Source organism: Argiope bruennichi, chromosome X1, assembly GCF_947563725.1.
Source record: "Argiope bruennichi chromosome X1, qqArgBrue1.1, whole genome shotgun sequence".
NCBI classification, from domain to species: domain Eukaryota; kingdom Metazoa; phylum Arthropoda; class Arachnida; order Araneae; family Araneidae; genus Argiope; species Argiope bruennichi.
The window spans coordinates 17,198,187-17,223,106 of NC_079162.1; the positions used below are offsets into that span (position 1 = coordinate 17,198,187).

The 24,920-nt window shown below is 28.0% G+C and overlaps 1 protein-coding gene across 2 annotated transcripts in view; it reads left to right on the plus strand.

Annotated features, from left to right (window-relative positions):
- LOC129958296 (rap guanine nucleotide exchange factor 1-like) overlaps positions 1-24,920 on the plus strand; it is a 104,062-nt gene that overhangs the window by 2,049 nt on the left and 77,093 nt on the right. Inside the window, exons 2-5 of one of the 2 annotated variants that reach the window (XM_056070683.1) lie at positions 4,274-4,446; positions 9,253-9,425; positions 16,011-16,158; positions 21,784-21,884. In XM_056070683.1, the coding sequence (XP_055926658.1) occupies positions 4,274-4,446; positions 9,253-9,425; positions 16,011-16,158; positions 21,784-21,884 (595 nt within the window). Of the gene's footprint in view, positions 1-4,255; positions 4,447-9,252; positions 9,426-16,010; positions 16,159-21,783; positions 21,885-24,920 lie in introns of both variants that reach the window. The other variant, XM_056070682.1, reaches the window with a different exon arrangement.

Below are 24,920 nucleotides of genomic sequence, written 5' to 3' on the forward strand. Positions count from 1 at the left end.
AGTTTTTTGTTTATAGCATGCATGGGTTACTGAATACATACAAGGGAAAGATCATATTGTTTTTCATATTGAAATAATTTACAACAGGGAAGAGAGTCTTTTTTCAATGATACTTGATGCTGAATTAAGTGTGCACTGAGAGATTTTTGAGTTTGGTTTCTTTATTGGAACTGAATAATTAGAAATGCATGTACGAACAACAATTTCTATCTCTTCCATTCTATAAAAGCCCTGGAACACAGTTAGATTTTATTGATAGTTTGGGGGTGGCCAACTTTGTTCTGAAGCATGCAAAGGAGGATGATATCCATGAAAGTACTATAGCAGAGTATCAGATTTGAGAGTTTATTGTTGGAAAATTTTTCAGTTAGTATCACAGTTATACATATTTTCCAAGTATTTGAAAAAAAAAAAAATGGGTTAGGAAACCAATTTATGCTCCCATTGTAAATGAAGTTACATTAGACGCATGAGACATGAAAAGGCTTAAGTTAATATTCGTTCTTTAAGGGACGATGGGATATTTCCCCTCCCCCCTTGTGAGAAACTAAAGAAGGAAAAAATTTCAATGTAAAATATTTTAATATCAAGGGATGCAACTTCATTTATGCATTTTTTTAAGGTAGAAAAGATAATAATATAATGTTCTTCAAAGAGTTAATGCTTTAATACCATTGCCTTCTAGAAACATTTTTCATTTAATCCTATTAAAATATTATAAGAATAAATGTGAAGCTCTAATATCAGTTATTGAAAATAGAATACACACTGAAATTGGTCTTAATACATGTACATGCCAGTACTGATGAAATAATAATAATAATAATATTTTTCTCTTGGTACTTCTTTTTTTTTCTTTCTTTCTTTCTTTTTTTTTTTTTTTTTGCTTATACAAATGAGAATATCATATTTTTTCTGCAATGCAGAATTAAAATTGCTTCATGAAAAGTAAGGTATTTAAGTCTATATTTATATTCATTATTCACATTTTTTTTTTTTTTACTGAACTGAAACTCAATGTTTCTGATTGGCAACAAGCTGTTTCTTAACTATAAACTACTGAAAATAAAATGATTTTTTAAAGCATTTTTCCCATGATGTATTAAAAAAAATAAAAGTAAAACAAATTAAATTTTTTTTGTAAAAATATTTGGCATATGAGGATTAATATAGATTTCTTTTAAATCTGTGCATGCAAGATATATGACATTTTTATTTTCTCATACTTCAATTTCTGTACTGAGATTATTTGTTTATATTAAACATTTGATATTCATTTAAAAATATTAATTGTTCAGTTTTAACTAATATCTTTAGGAAAGTTTAATTTTGATTATGGTTTATGTGGTTTAATCAAGCTTATTTAATTACTAATAGCTGTTGTTATGTTAGAGCTTCTCATTAAAAAAAGAAGGGGAAAAAAGAAAATTTTTTGTAGATTTAATTCTCTGCCACTTAGCTTATGTTACACAATTTCTGAGAATTACGATTAAGAGCATCTCCATTAAGATTTAATCATTATGAATTTGTAATATCTAATATGATTTAAGTTTGGTATTTAATATACATGTATTCTTGTTTTAAGATACTGAGAAAAGTGGGACTTATTAACATTCTAAAGAATTATATTTACAGATAGCTGTTTAAATTTATGTAATTTTTAAAATAGTATGTTATCAGTAGGTGCCTTTGACGACCAGTTGGGATTAATGGCCGCTAAAATTTTAAATGAAATATTTTACGTAACTTGGCCTTAATAGCAGTTCATTCATAGAAGCCTTACGCTACTTTGTTAATTTTGCTTTGCATTTCCCTTATTTTTTGTCAGCTCCTCAAAAGTTTATAAAAAATAGATACACTTTAGCAATGTAATCTAATTTCTAATCTGAAACAATGTAAAATTTGGTATTTTTTTCTTCATGTTAATAGTATTTTCAATATGAATTTCATTCCTTTACAAATTCTTCAGAGATTTAAGTAAATGTTTGCTTTGCTAATAATAATTTGTATTAAGAACACAATAAAAATTCGGATTGTAAAACAAGAATGAAAGAATATTTGAAATACTGACTTTAATCAACAATTTTGGTCTTTTTTCAGAATTTAGTTTTTTTTTTGTTTTATTGTTTGTGATATATTTAATATTATTTAAAAAAAATTCCAATTTTTGTTAGAAATATGCTTAAAATATTTTTAAAAAAGTTAGTTAATTATAGAAAAAATATTTATATGATTAGAAAATAGGTGTCATTGAAAAGATAACTTTTTAAACTTTTAAGTTGTTTTAACACTGTAATATTTTTTCAACTTATCGTTATTAAATACTGATATTTTGTTTAATTTTTAATTAAAATTTAAAAAATAGTTCTGTGATGCACATTCCCACCCTCCAAAGTATATATGTGGCAATTTTGGTAGCTTTAGGTTAAATGGTCTGATCTGTAGAACACCAACACACAAATACGCAAACACAAAAACTCGTTCATCTTTATTATATGTAAAGATAAGAAAATTATATGCAATATCAGTGTAAGTCTTTAACAAAACTGTATGTTAATATGGGAAATGAGAATAATTTCTTCTAAAAGTTTCGATGGATAAGTATTAATTTTATCTACATTATTTACTTGCAAAATATGAACATGTAGAGCTATATGAGACTGTCAAACTAAAGGCAATTTAATTTAATGTAATTTTATTTTTTAAAACCAACTTTAGTGATTTTTTAAAACCAACTTAAAAATGAGCTACTCATTAAAACTTATAGGAGGATTTATTTTTATGTGATAAATGAGGATTTTTTATATTTTTATGATTAATTATTTTTCTCGCCACTTGAGTTCAAACATAAGAGCATGTTAATTTCTGAACTTTCCAATCTTTCTGTTCTTCCCATACCCCACCTCTTGAAACCTGATTGCTGTAAATTTTAATTGTCTTGATGTCAGTATGGATGAGTAAATAATGTTATGAGTCCAAAGAATTACAAATGCTACAATTTTCTCTAGTTTCACTCTGAGTGAAGGAACACTTTTGTTTCAAATGCATAAAAGTCTAGACCATGTTTTTAACTATTTCTTTTTGTCTTGGGCATCTTTTGTGAGAGCATATTGCTTTATTTCTTGATATAATCTCATAGCATGATTTCAGAATGGCCACAAAAATGAGAATTTGGGCCTAATGACTAAATAAGAAAATAAAAGTTATCAAATAGAAAATTATTTTCATTTATTATTACATGTGTGTCTAAAAGAATGAGGATGTGGTTCTAGTCTTTACATCATTAGATGTTCTTTAATTAGACTAGACATTTTGCATATAGCATTGCAGTAAAGAATACAGGAAAAATGAGCAAATATGTGAAATCTAATAGTATTTGTTGAGATTGTGTATGATAGATTAATACTTTTCTAGTACTAAATACTTTTGAAGTTTAAAAAAAAAATTTTTTTTGAGGACCAGATGAATTTATTTTGACAAAAGATCAAAACACTAATTCATCATTGACTCACAAGAATCCCCCCCGCCCCCCGTTTTTGCTGTTTTTTACTCTGCTCTAAATTACTCATCTTTGATTCAGAGAATGGATGAATTTATTTTGAGAGGAAAGATTAGAACTTTAATTTATGATAGAATCACAGTTACATTTTCCACTTTTTTAAAATATTATTCTTAACTTTAATTTGAAAAACTAATTGAATTCATGCTAGTAGAAAAATTTCAGCCTCAATTTATGAAGGTATCAGGAATATAAATAACACTCAATAAAATAATTTATCACAGTTTCTAATTTATTATATATGCTTAAACTTTAAAAGATTTTATTTTCTATTTTGGCTTAAAAGAAATATTAGTGTGGACAAATGAATAATTGCAGAAATTTATTTCCCTCTTAAGTACAGTTATTTTTTAAAAATAGGTTGATTTTTTAATTTGCAAATTTAATTGAAAATCAAAAGTTTCTGGTGAGAATCTACATCTTTTAAATATTGATTTTATTAATAGTTTTAGTATAGCGAGTAAAAATTATTTTTACATTCTTAATAATCATTCAAATGCACCAAATGGTAAAAAATGTATATTTAGTCAAATTTTAAACAGTTTTTAAGCTTTTAAAAAAAGGCTTAATGTCATTATTTATCAATTTTAAGAATTTTTTTGAAATTTTGTACTTCTAAAATATTAAATTGGTTTAGGCAAAATATTTTGTTGTATATTGTACAAATTTTGCATTTTAAGCACTGAATTTTAATAGATTCCAATCACTCCAAAGGTGGACGACTTGCTCGACGTGCAAGATCTTTCAAAGATGATTTTCTTGGAAGAATAAATCAGATAAGAAGTCCATCTGGGAATCGTGCAGCTTCTCCGTGTAAAAATACGAAAAATAAAGTAAAAAATGTACCAGAAGCTCAAGAAGATTCTCCTTTAAATCGTCCAGGAAAAGTATGTTTTGCTAAATTTTTTTTTGTCTGAAGTTGGGGCTTATTTTTCTTTAGCAACATGAATTGAAATGGCACAAACTTTAAAAAAAGTTAAAGTACATGTTATATATATTTTTTAATTTCCAACCCTGTGAATATTTCTTTTTTATTATTTTATCAAGAACTATTTCTAATACTCATATTTTTCATATAAATTTAGTTCTATGCATTGAACTTCAGTTATTGCATGATAAATCTTTAATTATAATTTGCCCTTATTTTTCTTATGTTTGAGCTAGATTTTATGTAAAAAAGAGACAAGACTGTCTATTTATTAATTATTAAGGAACAATTCAATAATATAACATTTATAAAGCAAATTTAATATTCTTTTTTTCTTCCAGTAGTATTTTCTTGCCTCCATTTATGTAAAAAAATATTTTAAACTGATTTTTAAGCCATGTTATAGAAATCAATTCATCCTAGCAGCATTTTATAAGCAATTTTGTTTCTAGAATCTTTTGGTAGTTCGTGTTGATTTTATTTGTTATATTCATTCATAATGGGCATTAATACATGATTATGGAGTTGCAAATAATATAACTGCATTAAAATTCTTGCTCATTATTATATTGTATCTTAATTTTTGGACCAATTTATAGTGAGATATAATATATAATTATTGAATGAAGTAGTTTAACATTTATTAGGTATATAGCAAGGTTATGATTAACAAATATTGCTTGTTATTTTATTAAGCTTAAAAGAAAAATGCTACAATATAGAATTTTCTTTTTTGAGAGGTAGAAATATCATATTTTTGTTTAATTAAGATATTCCTCTTTGAGTGATAGAATGCTCATACATACTTAAAACAACTCTCTTTTTTTTAATACTTATATATAATATAATTTTGTTACTATAATTATATAATTGTATATATGTAAATGCTATATAATTTTTTACCTATTTTTTTTGTTACTTATATATAATATGCTATCATTGCAAGGCTCAATTAAGTTTATATTGATTTTCAGTGATTATTGCATGTGCTGATGTTATTTTTCATTGTGCCACATTCATCATTGAATGTTTAAAAAGGAATAATCCATATAATGATTTATTTCCTGAGGGATACTTTTTTTGCCTGTTGTCAAAGATTGTTCATATTTGGTTAGTTTTCTGTTAATTTTATTTAACAAATACATTTATTCATTTTATTAAAACTTTTCCTGCTTTTGATTCCTGGACCTCCAACTAATTCTATAATTTCTCATAATTTTTTTACTTTTCTGTAACCTGGGAGTGGAAGAAAGTGATATCATCTAGAAATGATATATAGTCTAGATAGTGATATCAGAATTATCCAACATGAATTGAAATGTACATTATTATAGTCAGTTTCTTTGGATTGTTTTGTGTCTTCAATTTTAAGACATATTGAAAGAGCCAACTTAATAATTATGGAAATAAGCAATTAATTAGTTTGACCAATTTGATACTTGAAATGATAGATAAATCAAGTTCTTGATCTTTAAGTAATTAATGTAGAGTTAATTGTATTTAGTTGTGATTCATAACTTAATACTTAACTATATATAATTAGTTAATTTACCCTTGTTTAATGTTAGAAATAATTGATGAAACAAGTTCTTGTTTTAATTATTACTTCCTTCATGTTATATTTTTATTCACAATATGAAAATAGGATTTTTTTTTAAATAAATTGCTTTGAAAAGCTGTTAGCTGTAATTTAACACCATTCATTCTAATACTAAATCATGTACCATATAAATATTTGAGAATTTCCAAAATTATTTTCCTTTTATATAGATACTACCATATGCAAAAACAATATTTTCAGTCTTATTTTTGATAATTCTATGAACAGACAAACAAACAAACAAAAAGAGCATCATTGTTGATTTGTATTAAATGTAGCAATTTCTTAAAAATTTGGTATAATAGTAGTTCTGGAGTTGTCTATTATATATTATTTCTTCCCATTACATTAGAACTATTAGCATTTGTTTTCTTGTGAATGTTTTTCTATACAGCTGCAACTACAATTAGACATTATATTATTACAAATAGCAGCTTGTTACAAATGTTCGTACATTTTACCTTCAAATACAGATTCATGTTTAAGCTGATGACCCAACTATTTTGCTCTCATATTTCTGCATTACAGCTGAAATACAAAAGCTGAATTCTTATATCATTAACTATCATATAAAGTTGATTTGAAACAATATATGATGGTATATAAATGTAATAATTTCAGTTTATTCTTGTTCTTGAAATGATTATGTTCTAATCACATGAATTAAAATTTCTCGGTTATTTCCTCACACAACACATCGACGGACCATATTATTTACTCCTCACACCAAATCCATTTTGTTAATTGTCTTTACTATATTACTCTTCAAAATAACCATGCCATGTTAGAGACACACTTTTATTACAACACAACTGAGAAACATATACATCAATATATTGCATCACATGATTACATTGAGTCACATGATCAGGCGGGATGGAGAAAAGCGAGTGAACTTTCTCTTTTAACTTTAGTATTGGTCCATAAGTTGTTAAGTCAACATGTTTATGAAATAAGTACTGACTTAGCTAAATTCAGGTAAAATTCCTTTCTGAAACTATAAGACCTGAAAATGTTTCTACAACCTCTTTTCTAGCTGTCTGCTTTTTTAGAGTATAGCACTGGTCATAAATTGAGAGGGAAAAAAAAAATCTGAATTTGCTAAAAATTGAAATTTTTCCATAATAATCATGAGAAAGAATAAAGCTATCATTTAACAAATTCAGTGCCTATTTTCCTTTAGTAGAAAACATATAACATATGTATATTGTTTGTTCATGAATTTAATTGCATACTTTTAATACATTAAATGTAAAAAGTTTCTTGAATGTTCAAGATAGCAGAGAAACCAATAGTGATTCAGTAGCAGTATAGAAAAAAGAGGTGTACTGGATAATTGAATTAAAAACTGTTCACTGTCTGCAGAAAATTAAGAACAATAAAATAATATCTAAGTTGCTTTTTTATTTTAAATGCTTACCTGATATTACACATTTTTTCCTCATTAAATGTGGTGGACATTCTTCATACAGAAGTAATCAGTACTTGATTTGCTTCTTGCTCATTTGAATGGTTTTGTCTTAACCAAATGCATTTTCACTGAACATTTGTACTTGCATGTGTAAATTTATTTTATATTCACAAAAGAAATAATTTATTTCAGGTTTTTGTCTTTTAAGATATTCTAGCTGCCTCTGACAATCAACTGGATCACCAGGAATATTGTTTGTGCTGTTTTCAATTAAATCTCATGCATAACTCATATTAACTCATGCATAACTCATATTAACTCATGCATAACTCATATTAACTCATGCATAACTCATATTAACTCATGCATAACTTTGTTTATGATTCTCTCCCAAAAATATTTTTAAGATTCAAAAATATTTCGCATCAGATATTTTCAAGCTTCAAAATATTTTTGTCATCAACGTTATGTTATATTAATAGCATTATACATGTTTCATTCATTGTGTATATGAACTATTCTTATAGAGTCAAGTCTGATGACATCACATCGCTGTTTAAAATGTAACTTTCAGAATAAACTATCTTCGAATTTTCACAGTATTGTAACTTCATTTTCTTATTTCTCTTGAAAACTGCACATATATTTAACAGAAACCTTCCTTAGCATACAACAATGGTAGAATATCACATGATAAAATATTGAAATGAAACAATGAAAACAGTTTGTACCTCAGGGCAATAACATAATTTATTGTTAAATATTTAAAAAAAAAACATTTTTTAAAAATTGTCAGAATTTAGAAAAAATTTGCTTGAATATTAGTATTATTTAAAAGATATTACGATTACATTAAAAAATTATTTTTATGCTGAAATACTTCAGAAGTTATGATGGAAAAGTCACAATTTTGCTTAATTTTTATTAAAATTTCAAAGAAATCGCTCCAGGCTGTGCATATTCACACATCAGAATACATATATGCCAACATTTGTAGCTATAGGTTTAATGATCTGACCTATAGTGTACCAACACACAGAGATGCAAGCACACATTCATCTTAATAATTAGTATAGAATTGTAGCTGAAAAATTCTTTTTTTTTTTCGGAATTGTTAATAAAATTTAAAAAGACGTATTCAATAAAAGTTGAAACTTATTAATTTACCATATTGTACCCTTTCATTAATTAAAAAGGTGTTTTGCTTTAAGCACATTGCAAGACTTTTGAAAAGTCTCCTGAGTTTATATCCAGAAACCTATAATCTTGTTTAAATGAAATAAAGCAAAAACCTGTATTATTGACCTTTTTTTTTTTGAATTTCACTTTATATATCACTTAAAATTATCACTTTAAAAATTTCGTATTTGTTATTTTATACATATATGCTTTAGTTCTGAGCATTCAAAGGAGAGGAAGTTAGAGTTTGGATTTTTAAATGAAGCAATAATTTTAATTCTTAAATTGTGTTGTGTAAATGATGCAATGAATAGTATTTTTCATGTATATACATTTAGAATGTGTTTATTCAATATCACTATGCAAAAATTTATTCATAAGATATTAGTGAATAGTCATTTAGTAATTATATCAACAATTTTGATAAATACTGTCTTTGAAAAAGAAAGCTGTAAATTGCGTAATACATTTAGAAATAGAGCTATTTTATTCTAATTAAAAAATTCAACAAATTTAACCAGTAATTATTTTTAAATTTTTATTTCATAATTAATAAATTTTCTTTTTATTCTTAGGATGTTGACACAATATTGCATTCAGTTCGCCTTCTTTCAACAGATTTAAGGTATTTTCAAGACGTCGTTGAAAAAAATATTTTAGAAATGTTACCTGGATCTGCCACAGTTGTTTTAGAAACGGTTTTAAACATTCATTCTGTCTTACGGGAATCCCTACTTAATGAGCAAAGGTAAATTTTTTTTAATATAATTATCCGATAAATTTGATATTAAATATGGATGATTCTGATTAAAAAGGAGAAAATTAATCAAGTTAATTTGGCCTAAAAGAGTTTTAGAGAAAGGCTTACAATAAAAAATTATTCTTGAAGATTTTTTATCATTTCTATTTTTTTCTATTCTCTTAAAAAGTTCATGTAATCAAATCTCATTGTTATGTATTTTGCTCATCAAAAAAAAAAAAAAAAAAAAAAAGATATGGATAACATAAAGCTGTAGTTTCATGTATTGAAAATAATAAAAAAATAATTTGCACAAAAGCATTATTTGATGTAAATTGCCATATTTGCCTGTTAATTAATCTCAAAATATCGACTTATAAGCAAACTGGAAATTTAAAACTGAATTTATTGATAACCAATAATGATCCCGTCTGTTTGATTACAAATCTTTCTTTAATATGGTGTAGCAGAAACAAATATCATATTTTTATATCGCCAAAAACCAAACCAAAGTTGTGATCATAATCATATTAATCACTTCAATATTATACATTGATTGTAATCATACAAATTGTCAAAGCAGAGAACCTTATATAATTGGACACCACTCTTCTTGAAGTGCAGTTTTCAGCTTGTGGATAATCCATGGAGGTGTGTTAGGTTTTTAAAGTTTGACATCTTAAGATGTTACATTTTTTCGGTCAAATAAATCCCTATTGGAATCTCGTAATAAAACCACTAAAGTGAAAAGTTCTGACATTTTCTTTCTTGTTTTTTGGGGCGAACTACGCGCCCCATTTTGGTCTCTGTTATACCTCCCTTGGTAAAACAAATTGTTCATTCAAAAAGTCTCTTCCTTTCGGTCACGTAATTGCCAAAATTATATTACAGTTAATGAACCGACTGAATAATATCCGTTTTGAAAATCCTTAAATCAAATTAATAATAAAAATTTAACACAGGAGCATTAATCATCAGAATTTTTTCAACTACTCACCGAGGTTATGCAGCATTAAAGCATCGCATCAGCAGCCTCCTGGTAAGCCGATTGTGTGACGAAGCAGTTCTAGTACGACACCATGACACGCCACGTCCAGCAGGTTTAATGGAAATAATTGGCTTGATTCCATCATATCCTGACTGGCCTGTTTTGCACTACATTGTCACTGTGATGCTCCATGTCTGTGCTTAATAAATATTCATACCCAAACTTCCTCCATCTAGTTGTCGACGCAATTAGTGATTTTCGTGTTTGAATTTCCTCCATAAAGGTGCTGAAAAATTTGTTGTTTTCCTACGATTGTGGTGATTCAAGTGTTTAAGAATTACCATAATTTGAAAAAGAGAGAGAAATTGCTGTCATACTCAATTTGTGAAATAGTGTTTTTGAGTTCATATAATAATAATAATAGTATATCCTTTAATCAACTTCAATTTATATTTTGTTTTATCGATTATATTATTGAATTGCATATTTAAATTAATAACTAATCTTTTTAAAGAATTATTTCTGAAATATTGGGTTTCTAAATTTTTTTTAGCAAATCCACAAGTTTTATTTTTATTCTGTGTATAATTTTAAAATCGGGATTCATGATTTTAAAGTCAGGTAAGTTTTAATGATCAGGAAAGATGACTCACCCAGTTAAAACAAATGTACCTGACTCTCAGGGTCTGAGTTCAGAAGATAATAAAATTGGTAATTGTAATGATAAAGAAGAAAGTAACCTTTTAGTTGAACAAATAGCTCTCTATAATTCCTTTTGATCCTGGAAATGAGACAAAAATGTAATTATGGTTGGAATACTTTAATAAAATTTGTACAGATAGTAACAAAACTGACTCATGGAAAATTAAAAATATTGTCAAATTTCTAAAAGTCTTCGGCACTAACTCGTTACATAAACTGTTGTTTAAACATTAATAATCTCGGAAATTCTATGCTCTGTGCTAACTGAGAAATTTATTCACCAGAATATAGTAAATTTTCCCAACATATATTTGACTAAAAAATGATAGTTTAATTTACTATTTTTACAAAAAATAAATTGTGGCAGACAGTTAGGCCTTAAACCACAACTATTTCTGGAAGGTCTCACTGATGGACTGCCAACTGAATGAAAATAATCAGTAAGCATAAAAACCGCTTGTACCCTTGCAAAATGGCTTACATTAATAGCTAAACTTTTGATAATGCAAGAGTCTTTCAAATCAAGACGAATTACTTGTAATGAAACCCTAATCAGAGCAAGACAGCCAGCATCTTTTTTACCTAAGCAAAATTTTAATTATCGATTCCAAACTTCTTTTGTACCTCGAATTCAAAATTATTTTTGGTAAAACTATCAAAATTTAGCAAGGCTGTATCAAAACAAATTTAATAACTAAAATTATAAGCTACGTTTCCAACAGGGATTATTATGATCTCCCTGTAGAATTTGTGTACAAGGTATTCCAAATGTCTATCATTGGGCACAAGTGTGTCTTTTTCACCAATCCCAATTTGCGGCCAATGTTCCCATAACATCTGTCATCTTCCTGGCACACAGGAGTCCTTCTTAGTTCTTTTCAAAATCCCCGAGTAAAGCAAAATGCTTCTGTTGAGGGCTCTGGCCCAGTACAAGGACAATTACTAGTGTTTGGACACATCTCATTTTTACCAAATCTAGCTAACTTGGACAATATATCTAACCTTCATACTGTAGTTCATAATGTAAATATTGTTATTGACACTGGATCCACTCTCTCTATCATATTTGCAGATATCGTGAAAAAACTTAATTTATCAAGAATAAATGTGAACCCAATTTGAGTTAAACAAGCTCCTGGAATGTTACAATTAACCCAAATTTGTGACATTTGTTTGAATATGATCAAATAACTGAAAAAATTAAATTATATATTATGAATTATAATTATATATTAAATTAGAAATCCTTTGCCATATATGATCTTATTATTTTCAGATTATAATTTAAATAAATTAATTATAGATTGGGAAAAAATAAAATATTTCAAAATGAAAAAAATATTACAAACTTGCATACCAATAATAATCGAGTATCTTTGCATATTGTTGAAAATAATTATAATGGTGATAATCAGCATAAAATAATGATTACCTCAGCAGAAACTTCCACCTTTGATTGTAAAAAAGCTATCTGACTTGTGTGTGTGTGTTTTTTTTTTTATTGTATTCAGAGAAATACAAATTGGTGACTTAGAAACATATTTCTGCCACAGATTGTGATTTGCTTGATGCATTATCTCTTTAGGAGAATACATAAGGCGAAACATAACATTCGCATCTGCCAGAATTTTTATTACCCAAATTTGTGCACAGTTTCTGTACATTGAACGAATATCTTCAAGAATAAGTTTTTATACAATTTGTCAGATATTGTACATTAAGATCACTGTCATCAAATAGTTGCATCAGCAAATATTATGTTTTTCCTCATTGCTGTTATTTCATGCAAATTTTGCTGTTTGGGAACAAATATTATGTTGCTCTATCTATTGTGTTTGAAAGCATTTTGATATATTCTTGCATAATGGATTTTTCCTTCAACCTGCGACCATTAAGCAATTGAGTTTGTGAAAATTTTAAGCATATTTAATAAACTTTTCCGCCTTTACAAAATTGATGTAAATAGACCGTGATTTGCGTGTTTGCATGTCCTATGATATTTGCGAAATGGTGAAATTATAATAAATTCGATTTATATGCGTTTTTTAAAAATTTTTTTCTACTCTTTTAAATTCAACTTTATAAAGCAGTTCTGTGTTGTACAAGTTTACAACTCCTCACAGGATCTAATAGTTGTAATTTTAGATGCCTTGAATTCCTTTTCCAGCAGTTCTTCAGTTTTTATTATAATTTCACATCTAGAACGCGGAATCCACTTTCTGAGCAATTAAACTGCTTCTTATACCTTTTTGTCCTTGGATTTTCTTACCGGTAAGGCTTGTATGTTTTTGTTTCCAATTGACCGTCACTCGGGCTGTCTAAACAATAATATCTGAAAATTGCACTTAAGATTCATCTTTAATCTTTTAAGTTTAAAATGAGCTGAGATTCACAATGATGACATGCTCTTGTAATTTTTGTAGCATGACATTGATAATTTATCACGCATATATAAATAGAGTATCCCAAAAAAGTGAAGCAAGCAAGCAAGCACTTATTTCTTTAAATATTACAATAAGACTTATACTTCCAATTGCAGAATTTCATTAATTAAGGTAGGCACTTGTATGAAAATATTTTGGCTTGTGTGGATGTTGATAATAAAAAAATTACAAATTTGTATATATCCTTCTTAGTGAATATGTATCAGTGAGTAAACTATTTTTTATGATTTCTATGGCTTTCTGTGAGCACATAAAGTTTTTATCTGTAAAATTTTTTGAATTATTAAAATACACATTTATTGAGCACTTTTTCATGTCTCAGACTGGTGTTTGAACGAATCTTTCGTTGCATTTTCAGGGATATTATATTTATCACAAAAGGTTATTAAAATGGCAAAATCTGAAAATAGTAATGGGTTTATTAACATTCATTAAACAAAAGAACTGGCGAGATAAGAATTGGTGGTGCTTATGTGTAAAAAAAGATGAAATATATTTATTAATATCTAACATAATCAAAATTTCAAATTAGATTCAATTCCTACTGGAATCTTTCTTTTATAAAAATTCTTAGATGGCAAAAGAAATGTTAGACAACATTTCTCCCATCCAGTGGGACACAAACAAACTGTTCTTGCAGCCAATATGGTTCAATGATCCAGAATTAAATAGCTTACACCACAAATATATTATTTGAAGTGCTTACAATGAACATCTTCCATACTTATACAAAGTTGCATTCTTTGAGCAATATTTACTTACTATATACAATCCAGTTCATGACTTATGACATCAACATAGACTTCTTGGATTCGAAGGCAAGAATTTGCCTCATCTGCAGGAGGCAATTCATACACAAATGAATGCAAATGACCCCATAAATAAAAATTTAATAAGATGATATAATTTAAAAATAATAATATGATATAATTTAAAAGAATTTAATAAGGTGATGAAATTCAATAAATCCTTGTAAGCCGATCTTCCTAGGGAAGTCAGGGAATTTCACATTCAGTCATCGTCTTAAAGCTGACGTGCGTTGAGGAGAAAATTCATCTAGTTGTAATCTCATATGTGGAAATACTGCCAAAGATAATTCAATTCAAACATGGTGTCATTCAAAACTAATGAATATATCGATCCATCCATCGATGCTTCCATCTCGATTAAAATAGCATTTATCAGTCTATATTACATTTCTGAGAAAGGAAGGATTTGATTCTACCTTGAACCAGGGTCTAATTATAAAACTTTAGATGTCTGTTACGATCTAATTATAGTTTTCCATTAAGTCCACAAATCTTGTATGGTTTCCTGTGATTACTTTGAAGTATTCTCTGTACTCCCATTTTTAGAATTTCAAGCTTTCGACTGAAGGTTTATACTCTAGTGTTGGATGAACTTGAATAAATGCTAAGCCATATGCCTGTATCACTTGCATAACGCTTAATAACCCCTTTCCCATCTCGGGAAATAAGGATTCTGCAATTTTCAATCTCTTAGTCATTTTGCAAATATATTTCCTAGAAGGTTGCCGAGAATTCGGAAAGCAGTTTTTGTATTCTTCTGTAATTAGGCCAGTATAACGACTGCGTAGTGCATAAATTGAGCATTTGTGATCAAAGAATTATATTTTCTTGTTTGTATTCCAATACTTTCCTAAAATATTTTAAATCTCAGTTTCTTAAACTTTGATATCCTTCTTCATAAAATAGTTATAACTATGACCAAAGTGAAGAATAGTAGGCCTGATTCGAGAAATAATTTTACTGATGTGCTATTTGGCGAATATTTGCCTCTGACAGTTTTTCTGTGTTGAATAAATTTGTATATCTGAAATAAATATGTTTCTATCTAAATTTGTGACACATCTCTCTGAATTTAAAATTAAACATATTTACAAATTTTGTTGAAAGAAGTATAAAAACTGTTTGTGAGTGTGTGTATGCATTGATGAATATAATTGTTTAGAAAATTCAAATTTTAAACTTTTTATTATCAGTCTTCACAGAAGACAAACTGTTTTTTCATATAATTGCATACCTTATTTAAAGAAACTTTGCAATTGGAAGTATATGTCTATGTGTAATATCTAGGGAAATAAACACTTATTGCAATATTTTTGGGATGGTCTGTATATATAATCATGTCCCTGAAATATATATATGTATGTGTGCATACCTATTTATATAACACATATGTCAAAAACTAAATGTTTTAAAGTTATTTTCTTAGTATGATCACCAGCATTGTTTGTTATGAAAACTCGGCATTATTCAATGAACTGAAAGCCATGTAATGTTTTTAATTTGAGTTAGTTGCTATTACTTCTTAATGGCTTTATTTACTACATTATTTAATTTTATTAATGCCTAAAATAAATTGAACAATTATTAATGTCAAAAATAAATCATACAATTATTAAAGTAAAAAATAAAGTTTATTTTTACTATTTTATAGTTCTTTGATGCTGTCTGCTTCAAATCAAGTCTATCAAACTCTTGCAAATCTCATTCGTTGGTCTGATAATATTTTACTTTATGGAGAAAAAGCCACAGAAAAAGAAAGTGTTGGTGATATTGTCCAAGCTGTACGCGAAGCTGTTAAAGTAAGTAATACTATTGAAACAATGCATCAGAAGTGTTTTCAAGGTAAAATCAAATTTTAATCAACATAATAACTTTGCCCTGAAAGGAAACTTTCTTTTATTTATAGTGAAAGAATTTCTATAAAGAATTCAAAATTTACAAACTCTCAGTATTGCAATTATTTATTTTTTTCCAGATAGTTTTTCATTTGATGACTATTATCATGCTTTTAATTTCAGTTCTTAAAAATATTATGCTGTTTGAGTTTTTTTAAAACTATTTTAATAATGTTAGTTAATTATTTTTGTAGCTAAGTGTTAAGCAAGAAAGTTTTTTGAAATTTATGCTGTTTAATATTTTTTTGCAATTTGATATATTTTGATTTAAAAGATTTTGGTATGTTAATGACTTTGTTATTCGATTAACTATCAAACTCTAATACAATACGGAAAATGAATATTTAAAGGTGTTATGAATAGAAAATATTTTAACTTTTAAAATATCCAGGTTAGAAACTAAAGTTCCTGCAGTTTGTTTGTTAGCATCTGTCAATGTCTGAGATTTAATATACAAAGTTTTCTTTCCGTTTTTTTTTTTTTTCATTTCTTATTATTTTCTTTGGATTACTTTCTAAAACGATGAAAATTTATTTAAAAGGAGCAGTTATGATGGATATTTGAATTTACTGTTGAACATGCTTCCCAAGGTCCTTGAAAACCCTTGAGAAGCTCCTTATTATTTTTTATTTTTGTTTGCTGAACTCGAGGCTCCAGAAATATACTTGATTTTATATAAAAATTTTATAGAAAATAGGCAAGAATATATATCCATTTTTTGGGGGGTGGGATAAAAATAATTTGATTTAGTTTTGTTGAGAATTTCACCAACAGGAAAAGGCTGTTGATATGTGAGTGCTGCCAATCGCCAATCTTTTCTCTCTCTGCAGTTTGTAGGACGGGAAAATGGGGAGGGAGCAAGCAGGAGAAGGAATCTTCTAGAGACACAGAAGCTGAAGACAATACTATTATGCTATTTATTATGTTTTTCACATTGCATAGATGAAAAGGCTTTTTAATTGTGTAAAGTCATTATTCGTATAACTCTCGTAAGAATATTTCAGACTTGTTCTGAGATATGTTTCTAATTAACTAGATTGTCAAAAAATGTTGTTGCTGACCAAAAAACTATCTTATTTAATTTTATTAAGCATTGCTCCATATGCTATGCATAGCTTTGCTCCATACGTTATGCATAGCATTGCTGCTTACGTGTATTTAAATGTCATGGGATATTTAAATAAACATGTGGAACATAATATAGCATAGCTTAGCCATAGTAATTAACCATACTCTAATCTTAATATGCGTAGTCTTATGCTTTAGTAAGCATTTTTTGCAAGCAAAGCAAATGGATTTATATAATCAGTTTTGAAATGAAAGAACACGAGGATGAAATCAAGTACATAGATTTCCTTTGAAGAACCACTATACAATCGAAGATATTTTACTAGACTTTCGTAATTTTAAGGAAAAATTAGTCTTTAGGAAGGTTTTGTCTATGACAATGGATATCCCATCAGTAAAGTGAAAGTTTTTTGAATTATTGAAGAGGAATCGCAAAAAGAATTTTTAACTTTGTTAGGAAATTTTGGGAGGGCTAATTGTAATCTGTTTGTTGTCAGGAGTTTATATAGACATGGGAAAATAGTATCCACTTGAAATATGAAACCTCACTCTACATAATTTATATTATATTTATTTATTTATTATAGTATTTGCCTGAATTTTCTAAAATTTTCTGAGTGTGAAATTTCCTACCAATTTTCGCAGGTCCAGGTGTCTAGAGCAATTTAAATGTGGAACGACTTGGTGTTATATTTTGAGAAAGTCAGAAAAGACAAATTTCCTGCACCAAAATATAAGCTATCTAAATTTGTTGCAAAATGTACCAAAGATATGATTCTACCTGGTATAGTTTTTCTTGTCAGTGACCAAAATTATCCAACCATTTTTGACAGTCTATAGAAAGATTGACACTTTTCTCATTTTTTAACACAGAACATGGAAAAGATTTTTTTTTTTTTTTTTTTTTTTTTTTTTTTTTTTGTGAAAACTTTCAGTGCCATGAAAATTGATTGTTCTAAAAGCCTTTTATTTTTAAATGGCATTTATAATTTTGATTTTTCAAACATAGATTCGTATAAATCATGGATTCAAACATAGATTCGTATAATATCAAAAATGTTCGTTTGTATTCTTTGGGGGCAGAACGCTGAAATATCTTGCTAATCAAAAGAAGGGGGAAAAAAATCTAAGAGTTTTGGAACATGAATTTCGGAACTTTCGACTATGTATAAACTTTTGTATATGTCCCCTCTCTGTTATGTACTTGGCAGGTCTATGGATTTTTTAGATCTGAGGAGTATAGCTGAACAAGTACATTCCTGTAGTAACAGGATGATAGAAATTTTTGTTGTTGTTGCGTACTGCAAGCAATTGCAAGATAAAGATGTGATTATATTATAATAAAGTTTGACAATCTTTTGAAAGATGGGGCTTGCTATTCAGTAGAATTTGAGGCTTTGAAATATCCTAGAATCGAATTCATATATTTATGAAAATATTTAGAAAGTCAAACGTCTTATAAAAAATGAGAGGTAAATAAGATTTTAATAATATTATCTATATACAGACCGTAGTTGAAATTTGATTTCTGTTAAATAAAAATATTGTGATTGGAGATCTTAAAAGAGAAGCATATTTGGTTTGCAACATATTTGGTTTTGTAAGAATTGAGGATATGCAGTAGAGTAGAATAGATAATTTTCAAATCATGAAAAACTTCATTATGGATTATACAGGGTGTCTATAAATGATGGACCCGATTTTAAAAAATCATATTTTCAAAAGTTCTCGACGGAATAAAATAATTAATGCGTAAAAATAAAGAGAAAAGCACGAAGTTTTTTTTGTTACTAACAGATGACAGCACATTTACGATCGCTGAGAGTAAGAAGCCCAAAATGGCGACATTGAGTGAGAAGAGTTTTTGTGTGTTGGAGTACGCAAGGGTTTTTTCGACTACTACTGTTCAACCTGCTTTTAGAATTCAATACGGTAAAGAATCACCAACTAACAAAAGCATTTTGCGATGATACAAGCAGTTTAAAGAAACAGGTTGCTTGTGCAAAAAGAAAAGCAGCGGCCGGCCAAGCCTTACGAACGACGCAGTGGAGAAGGTGAGGGAGAGTTTTGTTCGCAGCCCGCGGAAGTCGACGAGAGTTGCCGGCCGAGAATTAGGAATGCCACATCAATCGGTATGGAAAGTTTTGCGTACAAAATTACAGTTTAAACCGTATCGTTTACAGTTGTTGCAACAAATAACAGAGAATGATAAAGTGTGTCGGTTAGACTTTTGTGAACGCATGCTAATGGAATTACAAAATCCAAATTTTGCCAAAAAATTGGTATTTTCAGATGAATTGACATTCCATTTATCAGGACATGTTAATCGTCACAATGTGAGAGTGTGGGGAAGTGAAAATCCTCATCAATTTCAACAGTTTATAAGAGATTCACCCAAAGTAAACGTTTTCTGTGCAATGTCATGTGAAAAAATTTATGGGCCTTTTTTCTTCGATGAAAAAACTGTCACAGGTGACAATTATCTCGACATGCTGGAAATTTGGTTATTTCCGCAACTGCTTGAGGACAGTCCCGATTTTATCTTCCAACAAGATGGAGCACCTCCTCATTGATCTTTGACGGTTCGTAGTTACTTAAACAATGTGCTTCCACAAAGATGGATAGGCCGTGCGGGTGACGATGATTTAACGTTATTAACATGGCCACCAAGATCTCCTGACCTAACCCCATGCGATTTCTTTCTATGGGGTTACGTGAAAGACCGTGTTTTCGTACAGCCAACACTCCCAGAATTGAAACAACGCATTTCTGCAACATTACAAAACATTACCAGAAACATGTTACAAAATGTGTGGAATGAACTAGATTATCGATTGGACGTATGCCGTGTGACAAAAGGGTCCCATACCGAACATTTATAAGGTTAAAAAAACTATCTGTTGGTAACAAAAAAAAACTTCGTGCTTTTCTCGTTATTTTTAAGTATTAATTATTTTATTCCGTCGAGAACTTTTGAAAATATGATTTTTTAAAATCGGGTCCATCATTTATAGACACCCTGTATAATTAGAAAATTAGATATTACATTATTAACAAAAGATTATCACAGTTTCAAAAAATAAGAAAGTAAAACGCGTTTTGGATGAACTAAATGATTTAAAATAAAATAGGTGAATGTTAAAGATGTTATTTCTACACTGAAGAAGCCTACGAATAAACTAGTTGAGATGGCAGAGAAGACTATGGATTTTTAATGATTAAAAGAATCAAATAGTTTTAGCATCTGAGCTTGAACAAGACAGATTAAAATGTAAATTTGAAATACTTTAATGGTACAATATTTCCAGTTCATTTGTTTAAGTGTAATAAAAGATAAATAAGGACAGAAGGTTATAAATAAATAGTTGTTGAATTCTATCTTTATTTCCCTTTTTATCCTGCAAAGCACTGATCAAAGGCAAGGTTAGATATTCTCGTGGGATTAAAATTTTTTTAGTGAATATTTTTCAGCTAAAGTGCGAATATATTTGTGAAGTGAGTATTGAATAATTGCCGTTTGGTGGTTAACGATAAAGACGCTTGCATATTTATCTTGAAATCCACTCTAAACTGTAAGTTTTAGTTTAATAACTGCAAGATGAACCTAGCAAGTGTATTTTTCACTTAAGAATTTAGAAATAATGAAAAAAAAATGTATAATTTTGATTTATACAATTATGAATTATGCATTTATGTGTTAATGCTGAAAACGTTTTATTTAAATTTGTATTTTTGTCTTTAATATGAAATTTTATTGTGTCTGAATTTTCTAAAAAATGATCCGTGACAAGTTTCGAATTTTTTTTTCTCAAATAAGAGTTGAAGCCCTATTAAATATTTTAAACTATATAATAAATTTTATTCCATCTATATAATTTCAAAGATTTTAGTTTCATTTGTTAAAGTTATTTATTATAATTGGAAATAAACGTTGCAACATTCTTACTTGATATGTTATGAAAAGTATAATTTCAAAGCCTTTTTGTAAACGCATACAACACAATATTTGTTGTTGTTGCTGAAACTTCAAATTAATAAATTTTTATTGACAAAGAAGTGTGTTAAAATGAGAAGGGTAAGTTAACTTTCGGTCTAATATTTCTTTATTAATTACTACTGTTCAACAGATTTTAAATATTCCGTTTCATCAGTAAGTTATATTGAGTCCATTTACATTAAAAAACACTCCTTTACTATTTTATTGTTCATTATTTTATGTTATTTTTATTTGGTACATTCAGCATTTCTTTTTTTGGAATTCATGTAATTGTTGTGTTGGATGTTTTTTTCCCATCTTTCATATGACAGTGTTTTCATAAAAAGTTTGCTGCATTTCCTCTTTTATAATTATTAAAAAAAATTCAGTACTTTTCATAATGATCTCTGAATTAGTTTGTTATAATTATGGTTATCAATTTCAATTACGTTACACAGTTTAATTTTAATTATTTTTAATTATAGAGTTTGGTTCAGTTATCACTTGATCGTTTGCAACACAAGGATTCTAGAAACTCCAGTGATTTTAGTGTCCAACAAACTCTTTCATCATCTAAACCCGAAAGGTAAAAATTTAATTATTTTTTGAATAAAATCTGCATTTTATGTGTAATAGAAACTTGAGTGTAAATTTAGAACTATTTGTACATTTGCATATTTGTGTATAATATGTGCAGCAACTTTTATTTCATGGTCATATAGAGTCTGCTTATTCATTATTGTAAGGATTTTAATGGAATATACAAAGAATAATGTGATTTTAAACATTTTTTGAAGTAATTATTTGCTTAAATAACAGGAGTTTTTTTTATTTGCAAATAAATAGTGACTAGGTAGCATTGTTTTAGTTTTCTTCCTGAATAAAATATTAATTTATTTCTTATGCATTTTGTAAAAGTCATGGATCTGTACATTTAAAGGTAAAATAACAGGATGGCAAAAACGGGAATAGTCAAGGAATTCCGCAAGATCTCGAGAAATCTGGATAAAGTTTGGAAAATTTATCCTGAAACTAGAATCTGTTATTTTGATAATTCTTATCGGATTTAATAGTTCGCTGTCTTTTTTCCACTTAAATTGTAGCTAGAGTGTTGCATACTGGACATGCGCCTTGGACGACATTATCAGGAGCTGCAAAAGTGTGGAATTATATTAGTTGAATTTAATAGGATGCTTTTAAAAGTTTTTGTCGAGAAATCAAAATTTCTTTAAAAGACAAATAACGATTTTTTTCTTTCATTTTAATATTTCTGCATACTCAGTTATCTCCCAAATTCAAACCATCAGTAAGTTCTGTAAGCAACCATCATTTCTGACATAGACAAGCGAGTCACGAACGTTTGAAAATATTTTGTTGATTAATAAGTAAGAACAAATATCTCTATAATGTAAGCGAAACATGCGGGGTTCTATTTGATAAACTGGATTCAGTGTGAAATCAGATTTGATATAAATATTATATCTCTATCTGTTAAACTTTATCAATCAGCAATAAAGTCTATTAATGTTTCGAAATGCCTAATAGATTGTTTCGATTTGTTGTAAACTAAACTGAGTAAAGTGAATTTGTAATAAATTTCATTTATAATTAAAGTGTCAAGTAGAGACATTACATTAAAAAAAAAGACATGTAATGGGAAAGTTGAGAATAGAATATTGAGCTATTAATTACATTTATTTGTTACTTTTTGAATCGAATGAATGTCTTCGTTTTAAATTCGAATCAAATTAACTATAAAAAATACCCTTGACTTTTTTTTTGCTTTTATTATTACCATTGTTTTTGAGAACGAATTCTTAGCTGGAGGTAAGTTTCTATTTTACAAACGATTCTCTTTGAGAAGTTTCTACAGCTAATAATTATTTGATTGCTGCACATTATTTGACACTTAAGCAATTTCTTTATATTTTTATAAATTACAACAAATGTACAGTTCATAAAAACTCAGAATATTTTGATTTATTTAAATTTAATACCGAATTTCATCTTTATATTAAAACTATATTAATTCATTGTCTTTATTTAATTTCGAAGTAAAACTTCTGATGAATTGTAAACAAATTTTTTAAGTTCTGTTGATTTTAATCAGTATTCTATTCTTATTTCTAATATTTTCATTGATAGCTGCATGAATTGCTGTATTAATTTCTTAAAATTAATTCGATGAAAAATTAGTTTCCGAATAATTTGAAGTACTTTTTCTTTAAAGGCAATACAAAGGCTCTTTTGAAAGCTTATCGTAAATATTTAGCTCAGTATTAAAATATTAAGAATTCTGAATCAATAATCAGTTGAAATTTTATTTTACCAACTGCTGGCGCTAATTTGATAAGAAAGTCATGTTAGTTATTTTTGTACTCTCTTGAATCAAATTTCTACCTTCTTCAATTCCATATTTAACCATATTTAAAATCAACGTTCTCTTTTGTGCTTTGCTAAAGATTTTTCCAATAAGTTTATGACAAATTTCTTTATTTAAATTTCTATTTCTGGAATTGAATTCATTTGTTACAGTGAAAACCCGAAATCAGTCAAAACGCGAATTAACTAGGGAAAACGCGTTCTAACTGACATCGGCAGTGAGAACCCGAATTAATTAGGGAAAACGCGTTCTAACTGGCAGCGCTATGGAAAACTCGAACTAACAAGGAAAAATGCGTTCTCACTAACAGCGCTAGGGATAACCGTTTTATTCGTGTTTTGATTTGTTGAACAAAATTATTTGCATCTATCCAAAATTATTATATTAAATTATAGTAAAATCCTATCATTGAAAAAAAAAACTTTCTTTGGATACTGTTCAAAGCAGTACCATTATTACAGATTATTTATTGCGACAAGGCAAACTGATGTGACACTTAGAATTGCAAAGAAAATCATTTTTCATATATAAACATCTCTTTGAAGAATTCTGTTTTTTACAAAAACAGTGGACAAACCCTTTCCCAGTTCCTATAGCTCTTTTTCTTGGCACTAATTCGGTACTTTTTCTTAGGCAAGAAAATTTGCTGCGATACATCGAATTCAGATCTAAAATTCAGGGAATATGTTAAAACTTTTGTATCAAACTTACACCCTGTTTAAATACTTATAAAATTTAAAGTTAATATAAATTTATTAATTATATTTGTGGAATAAATACTAAAGTAATTAAGTTTGAATATCATATCTTACCTAGAATACAGTTTGTTCAGAACTCCATCTTTCGTACCAGTTTTGTAAAGGCCATCTTTATTTTTTTCAAGCATTACACTGATGAGATTTCGCAAATCAGCTTTTCCTCTATCAACATCTGGAATGTGAAAAACAACATTACCTCCAATATCAAACACAGGATGTGTTATATCGGAGATCTTTTTCATTCATTTGGCTTGCTTTATTAAATTTTCTTTGGCTTCCTCTCTAATTAGAAAAATGTTGGTCGATTTATTAGCAAGCATATGCTTCCCTGATTGTGCTTGTTCAGTTTCTTGTTCTTCTGCATTCACATCCTCGAAAATTTTCTAAAGTTCATCCTCGTCTTCGATAGTTTTTATAATATCTGATGGCAAAGTTGAGGTTGTCATTACAATTCTTTGTTCAACCCCAAATATTGCTTTGT